A 13,203-nucleotide genomic window follows, 5' to 3' on the forward strand; every position below is an offset into this window, starting at 1 on the left:
GTTGGAGGGCAACTGCCTTCTCAATCACCTTGCTCAAAAAAGGAAGGTTGGACACTGGTTTGTAATTACCCTAAGAAGATACAGTGGATCCAGGGAGGGTTTTGTTTTAGCAGTGGTCTACCTATTGCTTTTTTTAAACAGTATAGAAAGTTACCCTCCCTGAGAGATGCATTAGTAATTTGTTGTATTTGAGATCAAATTTCCCCGGGCAACCAGTCAAGAGGGGCAAGGATCAAGAAGGCAGCTTGTCCACATATATAGCACTCACAAACTGAAACTGATCCAGTGTAATCTCACTCACTGAGTTGCTGAACACCTTGTTGTGGACCTCTGATCTAATGACAGTGTATAAGTCAGTTCTTATGCAAGAGATTTTATCTGTAAAATGGTTGTTACAAGCATCGCAGTGAACTACTGAAGGTTCTAGTAATTGGTTCAGATGGGAGGGCACTGTAGAGTGTTTTTCCAGATCCTGGAATCTAGGATTTCCGCTACCTCATAGTGTTGGTTGTCCTCTATCATGATGGCTGGGGGAGGGGGCTTGACTGGGTGTCATTGGCTGCTCTCCGGTGCTGGCTTGAGCAAGCTGAAGTGAAATACTGGGTAAATCATTTTATAGCTCTTAGGGAGTTCTAGTTCTGCAGTGCCATCAATATAATGCAGTTCAATGCCATTCAAATTGCATTATATGGTTCTACACTGACCATATAATGCAGTTCAAACTACTTTATTTGGCAGTGTACATATAGCCTTTATTCATGTTAAGTTTAAACTGAATCTCCAAATTCTACGGCATCAGTTTCCAGATATCTAAACCCTGTGTTCTTAACATTTTCTTTTCTCTCCACAAGGATTTTCGCTTACATTTTTCTGCCTTTTATATACTGCCTAGCATCAACCATTTTCTCAAGGTGCCACTTAAGGAATTCAATTTTGACATACTTTACTTTTTCTTTGGTTCTCTGTTATTATCTGTATCTGTGCTTTTGATGTTAATTTTAGTATTATTTAATTAATTATAGCATTCCCTTACCAGGCCAACAGAGAAGTTCAAAACTTGCACTGCTGAACTACATGACTGATCAGTTCGCTCTTTCTGTTTTGCAATTCATTTTCATTCAGAATAATCCACATTAACCAAGTAATTACAAACTATCAAGTTATATCAAGTTCCAAGTGTGAGCTACAATATGTAAATGAATACCATCTGCTAATCCTCTCGCTCAACAAATTTCTTACAATTCTTTGCTTTAATTGTATAACAACTATCAAACAGTTATTTTATGAGTTCCAAGTGTAAACATCAGAGGGCAATCATCTTTTGACAAACTATCACCTGAAATACTAGACCTGTGGCTTTTCACCCTCTTGAGATTAGGAATCCAACTAATCAAATTTCTATTCCATTAGCTCCTCCCTTCAGGGAGTTCAGTCCAACTATTATTTACGTAGCCAAAGTCATAATCATCACAATCTACACAATGAAGAAAGTATCTCAATGACGAGATAGCTTCTATTATCCCTATTACCAGATATCATAGATCAATTATTGAAATTAACTAATCCCAGATAACTCTAAGCAGTGATGGTGGAAAGGATAGTTTGCCTCTGTTTTTCATTATGTAGGAACCCATAGAGCATTGATGTAGTGGACAGTGTTGTAGGACAGAACAACAGGACCTTTGGATTAGTAGGGATGATATCATTTGTAACCCATCCTATCTTGACCTCCGCAGAGGGACTCAGGGTGGCTAACAGCCGGCACACAATGGTGCCCACAACCAAAAGAATAAATATACAATTTAAATAAAACAGTATAAAAACAATATAAAAGCATTCCAACGGTCAAACAGTTGCCGATTTAAGTCAGTGTCCTAAAAGCAGTCTGTCAAGTCCATTAAAGCCGATGCTTTGCCAGCAAGTCAGCCTAGTCTCCAAAGGCCTGATCCCATAGCCAGGATTTCGCTTGTTTCCGAAAGGTCAGGAGGGATGGAGCTGATCTAGTTTCGCTTGGGAGGGACTTCCACAGCTGAGGGGCTACCACAGAAAAGTCCCTGTCCCTTGTCCCCACCAAACGCGATTGCGATGATGAGGGGACAACGAGCAGGGCCTCCCCAGATGATCTTAGGGTCCTAGCTAGATTGTAGCGGGATATATGTTCGGACAAGTTAACTGGGCCAGAACCGTTTAGGGCTTTATAGGACAAAGCGAGCACTTTGCATTGGGCTTGGAAGCTAATCGGCAGCCAGTGGAGCTGGCGCAGCAAGGGCGTTGTACACTCCCTGTACCCCACTTTGATGAGCAACCTGGCTGCCAAGCATTGGACTAGTTGGAGCTTCCGGGCAGTCTTCAGAGGCAACCCCACGTAGAGTGTGTTGATGAGGATAAATGATTAACATATTGGTTAGCTATTTGATGTCTCCTTGGGAGACGGCGCTGTAGGAACTACCACACTGAGCATCTATTTAAAATGTACCACTGCATAACTGACAACACTGTATGAGGGAATGTCCTGGCAGATGCAGTTGTAGTTGGAAATTTTCAATGCTTTAGCAGTGTGTCTAAAGAGAAAGGATCTTTCAAGAAAAGTGCAACTTTCCTCTATTCAAGGTTACAAACAGACAACAAGATAATTGTGGACAATTTAGCTTCATAGCATTTTCACACCCTCAGTGTTGTTACTTGTCAAAAGTTGGATACATCTGTTGCCAAAATGACAAAACTGTTCGATACAGTCTCAAGAGTGATTGCCACTACAAACTGAACACTAAATCAAGCTAGAGCTGGCTTTTCCTGCCACCCAGAATGGGACACAAAGCAGGATTTGAAAATATGCCATCCTCAGTGGGGACATCTAACTATGAAGGAACTGAAATGTAATCTCTTTATGGCTACACAATTGTGAGAAAAACTAGCGTTTGAAAGTCAAAGCAAAACAGACTGAGTTTGTACCAAATGAAAGATTTTTCCACATATATTTTCCAAATCTTCTGCTAAAACATCATGGATTTCCAAACTTACTCACTTGTACTGGTGCAATATACAATAGTATAGAGATTTTCATTTTTAGAAACATGATCAATAAGGCATTTCCATATATCATTAATGTAACTTGCTATTAAAATTAATGGAACATTGATTTTGATCCATTTGAGTCTGGTTTATTCTCAATGCATGAAAAATGGCGCAGGAAATACATTAATCTGACAGCATCAATCTTCTGAATATCTGAAAGTTTGGCCCCATATTGACATCACACATTGATGCTGTCACTCCATTGGATTTAAAATCTGTTTCGGCTTCATGCTGCGGGGAGGATGTAGGAAAGCAGATTTAGAGCCACCTGCTGTCTCCGAAAGGGTCAGAACACATTGAGTTTTCTTTTGTTCCCAGAAATTAACATGAAATGTATGATACCATTATCGAATTAACACAAAAATTGACATATTTGATATTAAAATGCAATTTAGGTTGTGTTGATAATGTTCACCTAGTAAATGATTTCTCTAAACACCATTCAGCCACATCATATAGAAATTGCTATTTCCCATATCTATAATAGGCAAGAGTATAGCTATCCCATGAATGCATCACATTGCAAATTCAGCATGATGTCATCTGGTGGTTTAGAGAATTAGCTGGAAATGACCAATTCAAATGGTCAACTCAGTATGAATTTGATTGGCTGCATTCACTCTGAATGTTAAGACACGATTTGGGGAAATCGTGGTAATACAAGAATGAAATATATGTTGGTGCTAGTGCAACCAGCTAATGGAAGTTGTGTTTGCTGCCCAAATCCTTAAGTCTTGCTTCACAAATCCTGGCTTCTATGGGGGCAACAAAAAAGTGCCCTGGTTTAATGTACTGTTGAAGGCTTTTATGGCTGGAATCACTGGGTTGTTTTTTGGGCTGCATGGTCATGTTCCAGAAGCATTCTCTCCTGAAGTTTCACCTGCATCTATGCAGGCATCCTCAGAGGTTGTGCCCTCATTTGTTTAGTTTAGTCCAAGGGTCAGAATCACATAGCCCTCCAGCTGATATAGGACTGGAAGACTCAACAGCCTTGATCACCATAGCTAATGAGGAGGACTTTCAGATAATATCTAGAGGCAGCAATATTCCCATCCTATTAACTCATCAGTCTAGTTGGAGGAGCCATATCTATGCATTTACAGGAGTTGGATTGCATGTAGTAGCATGCAGCTCTTTCACAGAAAGTGTGCATTCATTTTATGTGAACGTCATCAAATGTTTTAGGTTCATTTCTTCTTATATACCAAGCATATTAAACTACTGTATTAATTTAAAATATTTAAATGTTTTATAGTAGCACTTTGAGATGACTTGGAAAAAGCAAAATTGTCTCAAAAATGGGAGGACATGATTACAATACCCTCAACAAATACGCCATACAACTTTGAAGCTAAAGTTATTGAATACTAGTTTAAAGCAGCTCCAGGAAAGTACTATATCAATCTAATCATGTGTAGGTATCTGCCATATCTATTTTCTCAAAATATTGGTATAGCTAGTGTACCAGATCAGATTTCCACCCAGGAACCCCAGCATTGCGAACCTGTGTTTTCAGAATATCACCCCATCCAGCAAAGTCTGACTGCGTCAACTCACCAAGATATAATATAATATTTTGACTATTTTTTGAAGCTTGCTTATCAAGTGATAAAATACAAAATATCAAGATTCTGATTTTCCCGTGACAACATTTCTGAAACAGGTTAAGGGTCATGATTCAGAAAAAAATCAATATCATTATACTATTTAAAGTTAAAAAAATATATATCACAAAGAACTAGGAAAACGTATTGACTCAAGTATAAGCCGAGGGTGGGAAATGTAGCAACTACTGGTAAATTTCAAAATAAAAATAGATACCAATAAAATTACCTTAACTGAGGCAACAGTAGGTTAAATGTTTTTGAATATAAAACTGTAATTTAAGACTGCCCAACTCCAATTAAACCATTATTCTAACCTTCTTCAATGTAAATTTGCTTATGTATTTTTCCAATAATAATAGAGTAAAATAATAACTATAATAATAATAGAGTAAAATAATGGAAATGTAATAATAACAACAATAATGGAGTCAAATAATAAATGTAATAACAAAAATAATAGATTAAAATAATGTACACATAATAATAAATACAGTAAAATAATAAATGTAATAATAATAATAATAATAATAATAATAATAATAGAGTAAAATAATAAATACTGTAACATTGACTTGAGTGTAAGCTGAGGGGGACATTTTCAGACTAAAAAAGGGCTGGAAAAACTCGGCTCATACTCAACTATATACGGTAAATCTCCTGAATTGTAAGAGTAAAAAAACTGTAGTAACATTGATCTTGCAACTCTTGTTGAAATTTAGGCATGGGAACTTGGCTGCATTCATCACCTTGCCAAAATGACCTAGTCAAAGCAGGCAGACAAGCCAATGGAAAGCCAATGATCTGGATACAAGCATAAATAAAATAACAGTCTTGACAAGTGATGCTTTATAATATTGGTTTGATGTAATTGATCAAACTTTAATGGGATGTCTTTTTTTTTTTTTACATAGATGGTAAGTACTGCAGCTTAATCATCTATTCACAGCAGTGAAACACCACCCACCTTTTTCTAAACATACATTCTTAAAAGCTGTGGCTAGTAATTCTACCCAGGGCTTTAAAATGCATCCCTCATGATTCTCTCCCCCCCCCCCCCCGACCGCCCCTAAAAGCTGCCACTTGGTAATGGAATCACATCAGAACGTTCAAATCAGGCTGTTTCTTTCCCTTTTCTGCATCAATAAAAAGCCAACATACCAGAACAGTCACAATATCTATATAATACTTCAGAAATTGTAATTCCTGTACTTCAACTGATGTTACAGGCTTGAAGTCTCATAATGAAGGGAAAATGAACACATATGGAGACATAAACGCACACTAAAAAAAGCCAGGATTTTATCCCCCCCCCCCCCCGCCCAATCTGAACCTTCAGATTATTTCCTATTTCAGGGAACAAGTAGAAAAGGGCTCTTCTTTAGCTATATGTTGTCACAGAGGTCTTAATCATACTATTCAATGATGATGTCCCTAAATTATTTCCATGTACATTTCAACAAACTGTGGCACAGCTGCCTGGCACAGCTGCCTGAGTGTCAGCTGCATTAAGATTACTTCTGACTATAAGGTCATGAGTTCAAAGCCAGCCCAGGTCAGAGTGAACTTCCAACCAATTGTGTAGCTTGTTGTTGACCTTTGCAACCCGAAAGACAGTTACATCTGTCAAGTAGGAAAATTAGGTGCCACCTATGTGTGGGGAGGCTAATTTAACTAATTTACGAGGCCATAAAAAAGACTCCAGCAAAGCACTCCAGCAAAAGCATGCGGGGAATGCGGAAGTACTTCATCAGTGTCGCAGATGGACGATGAAAGCGACAGCTCTCCTGGCGGCCAGAAAAGTTAAATAGCTTCTGATTGTTTGTCTATATCTGTTGTGTGTCTTTGACATTGAATATTTGCCATATATGTGCACATTGTAATCCGCCCTGAGTCCCCTGCGAGGTGAGAAGGGCAGAATATAAATACTGCAGATAAATAAAGTTAGGAGATATTATGCACTATCAGTATATATCTGATTCTGAAATTAGAAAAGAAACATCTTGAAAATATTCTAGCTTCTTGGGGATTTGTGTTTTTGCTTCCGCTTGTGGCAAAATACACCCAAAGCAAGGAGTCTGATCAGGGCGCTCCAAAAAACACCAGTTTAAGATGTAGAATCAAAAGAGTCATAATACTCTTTCCAACCTGACTTTTCATGACTGCCTCACATTTAAAAAGTGAACATGCACACATCTTGCTACACACTGGGTCATTATGAATGAATTGGCTTCATATGAATTGGACTGCAGGGTGATAAATTACAGTAGAAATGTCATAGGAGATAATCGTACTGTAACCTTGCAGGTAGACTGGCACAACACGGACTGTTTCTTGCATGAATTTGCTGGGCACATATCATCAATACTGTAGGCAACTGTATCATTGCTCAGGTGACCTATTTTATAAGAAGCACTGGGGCTTTTGTTACTCAGTGTATACCAGGCGTGGGCAAACTTCAGCCCTCCAGGTGTTTTGGACTTCAACTCCCACAATTCCTAACAGCCTGATCTGAACAGTTTGCCCAAGCCTGGTGTATACCCATAATGGATGTAACTGCTCCAATTTAGTCAGCCGTTGCCACTCTGAGAAAGCATGCGCAAATTATGAGTAATATTAATTCAATTCTGCAAGCCCCATTATCCCATTATGACATATTCCTCCCTTTTACACATAGAAGATTTAAAATGTGATGGGATTTTACAAATGAAGGAAACCAGGGATATCCAACAACTCATCTGTTTCGTGGTCCAACACCATGTAAGTTAATGCTACTTTTCAATGAAGCATTATGCTTCCCCCCCCCCCCCCATTGGCGTATTACTTACTAAGGAGCCACTAGGGTTGATACCTAGAAACCACTGTCCATCATTCTGTACTTATATGTGAGGACTGATGAATGAATATTGGAATACATTCCACATTTTCCTTTACTTCACAGTGTTTGAACTGATTCTCCTCCAAATGTCATAAAAAAAATCTCCTTTTCTTTTATTCTGTCAAAATTTAAAATACTGTCTGTCCTGTTTGGTCATATTGAGCACACACTAGAGTCTAATGAGAAGCCTTTGTCAACAGACTAATCTGTCTGACATACTTATCTGGTAAATTGAAGACCTAAGAGAAGTTTAATGGAAAAGGGTTGTGTCATTTCTACAACAAGTAGTTACACAGTTTTCTACACTTGTATAGTTGTGGTTGCCATTGCCATCCCATCCATTACCAAATGTCAGTGGTAATGAATTATGAGGATGTAATGGTACATTATTCCTTATGAGGTATGTTGATGTCTAAAAACATCCAATGTAGGTTAGACCTCATGGAAGGAAGATGTGTACCTATATATACAGCATTATTTAGATCAGAAACACTTGCCCTAATTCTGGGGATGAAAAAAGCCCTGTATTATTGGATCTTGTTGCTGCGTACCTTCAAGTCATTTCTGAATTATGGTTAGCCTAGTGTGAACCTATAATGGGGTGTACATTGTTCCCTTGCTACTTCGCGGTTTGCTTTTAGCAGACTTGCTGTTTTGCGAGTTTTTGAAAATATTAATAAAAATATTAAATATTTATGTGCAGTGGAGGCCAGGGACTCTAGAAGTGCGGTGGCCTGAGGCATGGTGGGGAAGACCTGTTTCCCTGGCCTGCTGCCGCCTGCATGGTTCTGGAGGCTCTATGAAGGCCAGGGAGGCAGGTAGGTGCCCTTGGGATGGGCCAGGAGGTAGGTAAGGAAGAGTGGGTAAGAAAATAATATATAAAAATATAAAATAATGTATAAATATTAAAATTAATATGGCATCCCTACTTCGTGGATTTTCACTTATCGTGGGCGGTCCTGTAATGGAACCCCCGGATAAGTGAGGGAACACTGTAACTGGCAAGATTTGTTCAAAGAGGGTTTGCTTCTGCCTCTTTCTGAGGCTGAGAAAATGTGAGTTGCCTAAGGTCACCTGGCCAAATGAGGATTTGAACTCTGGTCTTTAGAGTCATATTCCAACACTCAAAAAACTACACCATGCTAACTCTCATTCTTGGGTTTAGTCAATTATAAATAGGTGCAGAATTCCCCACAGCCTAAGTAGCAGTGTTTGGGATTTATGCCAAATTAAAGACAATTCATTTCCTCTTTCAATTATTACAAAACTTAATTGCTCTGTCCTTGATTTAACTTCATCTTTCATGCACACAGTCATTTAAGGCACATTCTGAACTTTGATGCACAATTATTACACACCTTAATTGTTCTGCCCTTGATTTAACTTAATCTTTCATGTACACAGTCATTTAAGTCACATTCTAAACTTTGAAGCACATGAAGAACAGTTCATAAAAAAGTTCTGAATCAAAACCAAAATGCCTGTATCTAAATTCTTCTGAGTAGAAAATCAAGATCCTTAGTGGAATCCAGATCGAAGATCAGAGGGGAAACTGTCACATACCCTTTACTTAAAAGTACTTAGAAGTATGAATCACTTCCATCGTTTCCTTTTAGATACTCATATGATGTAGCAAATGGCGGAACACAGGCAACCAGAGAAGTTTTCATTAGCATTTTGAGTGAAGTTCATTGACTATATGATGTACAAAGACTATGTGAACTCCTCCCAAACTAGTTCACTGCCATGCACAGGAGCCAGACATTGGATAGATTTCATCTCCAGGGATAATACAGGAAGGAACAATATCCTCAAAGAGCATTTTATGGGCAAAATGCTTTGTAAAGAGTAGTACAAAATATAATTTCTATGTTTCTATTTAGATTTAATTATTTCCCAACAATTATTTCTGGGAAGAATACTGATTAAGTGAAATATGGATATGGAAAAATAAATACATGGCAACAAAAGATTTGGAGTATCTAAGAAAATAATACAAGATAGAATTACTGAGCATGGTATAAGCAAACCAGTGTTAGCCAATGTTATAAAGAAGTTCAGATGGTTGTCATGCCATAATGATTTTCAGAAAGATTCCTGCTAGTAGCTGGAACAATCTATATATTTGAAAGCATTTAGTGAGTGCAAAGGAAAATAAAACCCCAACTGAAGTAGTTGAAAAGTCTTATTTGTATGTGTGTGTAATGCTTGAGACACATTGGGTTTTAGATTAAATGGTGCCTTTTAACGTGATACACTTAGTAGAAAAGGGCATGGCTTTTCAACTTCGCAAGAGCATAACTTTACTGGTTACACTGAGGGCCAGGACTATTCCAGGACTGTGGGCAAGTATATAAAAATTCAAGCCTTCATAAAGCAGAAATAATTAAATTTTGATCAACGGTCCTCAACCAAGTTTCCAGTTCCAATTGCTGCCCACTGTCTGCCTGGTGGCAGCAGTATCTCTATACAGTATTTGGCAAACAATGTTGAGACTGCATGTATGTTGAGGAAAAATACGACAACCAGAAGGGATACAAAGGGAAATCAGAGTTTGAGGGGAAGGGTTGAAAGGAGTAGTAATTGGAGGGCGTATTGACCACTCTGGACAGAAACAGGGAGGCTAATGGGAGGGTGGAAACAGACAGACCCCCATATACACACAGAGAAGAGTGGGAGGACAGAGAGGCTCCACCAAAAAAAAAAAATGAAAACCCTGTTTTTCCATGGTATGCCATCTGGGTAAAAATCAGATCTAAATTACAATTGAAATGAGGATCAAAAAAGAAGTTTTTCAGGAACATCATTGCAAAATCCTGGAGCCAAGGCATAGGCTTTTGTAGATCTTCATAATTTTACAAGACATCTCTCCTCACCCGGCTCACCACTATCAAACCATAGATCACTCCAATGCCCGTGAATCACAAGCAAAACAAACAAGTAAACATGAAAATTATTGAGAGTCTGTTATCTTATTCTTATGGTGACCCAAGGTGAATTTATTACATAGTTTCCTTGGAAGAATTTGATTGGGTGGAAAGGGGGGGGGGGTTGCCTTTAGCTTTCTCTGAGAATAAGAAAGTGTGACTTGCCTAAGGTTACCCAGTGGGTTTCCAATGTCAAATGGGAATTAGACCCTGGTCTCCCAGTGTCCTGGTCCAACATTCCAACCACAATACCGTGCCAGTTCTCTTACACTAGTATCACATTTTATATTGTATATGTGTCCCTATGACCTGAATGTCCTGCATCTGTCTTAAACAGAGCTTGATTTACCTCAAGGCTTATAGGATGGGCAGAAGCTGGAGATTGCATCATATAGATAAGATGTTATAATCCATTAGAGAGAGTATGCATGTTAGTTACGCCATCAAAGTTATTATCATATCTAGAAATAACTGCATTATAGACCAAGAGAGTAAGATATTTCTTGGGAGAACACTATAAGAAGTTTCTATGACAGAACTAATTAGGACTGTCTGAAAAGATGCTCTTCTGTGTTTCAATTAAGAATTAAGAAATGATCTGATCTAACATGGGATGTCTCTGTACAAAGTGGTGTACTATTTACAATAATTTTATTTTATTATTATTATATTATCTGTTATTATTTATTATTTTAACCAACAAATTATAATGTGTTTTTAAACTCCTAATTATTTGCCAGCCACTGTTATTTGAGTGTGTTGTGCCCAGTATGTCAACATGTGAGCATATATTTTCCAAAACAGGATTTAATTTAGTGCAAAAATGTGCTATTAATTAATTACCTTCTGCTGTGATAAATGACATTGACTGAAGCTAACCAAGCTTCATTTGTTCCACCCAAAAACATTCTTTGAATACCAATTTCCATACAGCTCCTTGTATAGGAAAGAAAGGAGGGATGTTCTTCAAACAGCCTAAGAATCGTATACCAGAGCTTAGAGAAAAAAAAAATCTGTTTTGGACTATAACTTCAAGCATCTCTTAGTCAGTATGGTTAATGGCTGGCTAAGGAATTCTAGGGGCTACAGTTCAAAATGAAAAAGATGAAAGACTCTCCAGTTTCTCTCTAGGATATGAGTTAGTGCCACTCTCTCTGGTACAAGTATATTGACTATACAAAAGTATGGAGCTGAACCTCGACTAATTATACTAGATATAGTCAACATAGAGAAATCAAACAGTTTGCTTACCACAACAGCTAATGTTGTACACTGTCAACACGCATGGTAATTCCCCAGACCTAACTGGATTCATGGTCAGTTATATCCATAATGATGTGGATTTGAAATCCACACCCTTTAGCTCACTGAGGCAGCCTCTGATGGATACGAACTCCGAGGTGAATGAGTATGAGTAATGAGTCTCTTATACGGAGATTGACCACCGTTGCCTTATACAGAAGCACTGTAGGAAAGCATGAGATGTTCATCAGAAATGTGTCCACCCAGAAAATAAGAGGCGCAGCCCAACAGCACACGGATCAGTGATCTGCTGAAAAGCTTGTAATGAACAAATTTCTGTCAACGTCACCTCACAAGCAGACTTGCCAAATGGCTTGGAAGTGATGGACAAGCATCCAACTTGGGATGAAGGGCAGGATGTTCAGTAAAACTCAGCAGGTTATCTGGGGAAGCTACTACTTTATTCAGCCTAACTATCAATAAAGCAAATAGAAAAAAATACAAGTGTAAGATATTTTGCAAAATCCAAATAATCAACAAAAGCAAAACAAGGAAATACCCCTAACATGAACACTAAATATTTCTTCCCAGGCTTTTACTCTTTTTTCTTCTCCTTTAACCTTGCAACCTGGACCCTGGGACACAATGTCTCAGTATGGTGTTGCCTTATTATAAAGGATGAAGATGAAACTTATCCTGCGCTGTTGAAAGGTACTTTATGTGCATGCTAATCTAACACTCATGTCTCTAAAGGGGCTGAATTACTAAATGGATCAACTCCACACACACCACACCCCTCAACATATCACAAAATAAATCAACCAGGTCGTTTCATGGTGACTGAGGAGGAAATATGTTTCACCCAGTGCTGTCTTTTCCTAGACCCAGCAACATGCTGTAAACATTACAGCTGAATTTATTCACTACTTCCAGGGAAAGTCTGAAAATTTAGGTCGATGGTTATTTTCTTATTTCTTCTGAGACAGGCTTTGCCTCTCTCTTTATGTGCTGGCAAATTGAGACAAATACTGTGTCTGGACTTAAAAGGACTGGACAATTTTATGACATTTAATAACATTTGTAGCTATAAAAGCTAAGAACAATAAGGGTAATGAAATCACATGCTGCAGGGCATAAGCAATTCTCCTGTTCCCATCCCACATAAAGAAATGTGTAGCCAACCAATAGCAGTGAAGGAGTCAGTCAACTCCTCCTCCAACCAAGGCATAGCAAAGGGAGTTTAGCTCCTTGGATGTACAGCCTCAATCTTTCAGGCAAGGAAATTTCACAGGCATCTCTTACACCACAGTTGAAGGCCTTAAGTGTTTGATTGCTCTTCCATACAGCCATGCTGCAATTTCCATCCCTCCTGTGTACTTTGACAATGCTCCTTGCTCTTTTTCACTGATTATCAACTATGATTCTAAGGCCACCCATGTTGGGTGCCATCTCACTTTATAATCTTTTTCCTATCCTA

The 13,203-nt window shown here is 38.3% G+C and overlaps 1 protein-coding gene across 17 annotated transcripts in view; it reads right to left on the minus strand.

Moving 5' to 3' along the window:
* The window catches only part of PTPRF (protein tyrosine phosphatase receptor type F), a 606,212-nt gene that overhangs the window by 148,705 nt on the left and 444,304 nt on the right, over positions 1-13,203 (minus strand). Inside the window, exon 1 of one of the 17 annotated variants that reach the window (XM_060773324.2) lies at positions 11,736-11,974. The exons of the other annotated variants lie outside the window; for them this stretch is intronic. Coding sequence (XP_060629307.2) covers positions 11,736-11,799 — 64 coding nt within the window. The 5' untranslated portion in view covers positions 11,800-11,974. Of the gene's footprint in view, positions 1-11,735; positions 11,975-13,203 lie in introns of those variants that run through there. 17 annotated transcript variants of the gene reach the window in all.

Source organism: Anolis sagrei, chromosome 4, assembly GCF_037176765.1.
Source record: "Anolis sagrei isolate rAnoSag1 chromosome 4, rAnoSag1.mat, whole genome shotgun sequence".
Taxonomy (NCBI): domain Eukaryota; kingdom Metazoa; phylum Chordata; class Lepidosauria; order Squamata; family Dactyloidae; genus Anolis; species Anolis sagrei.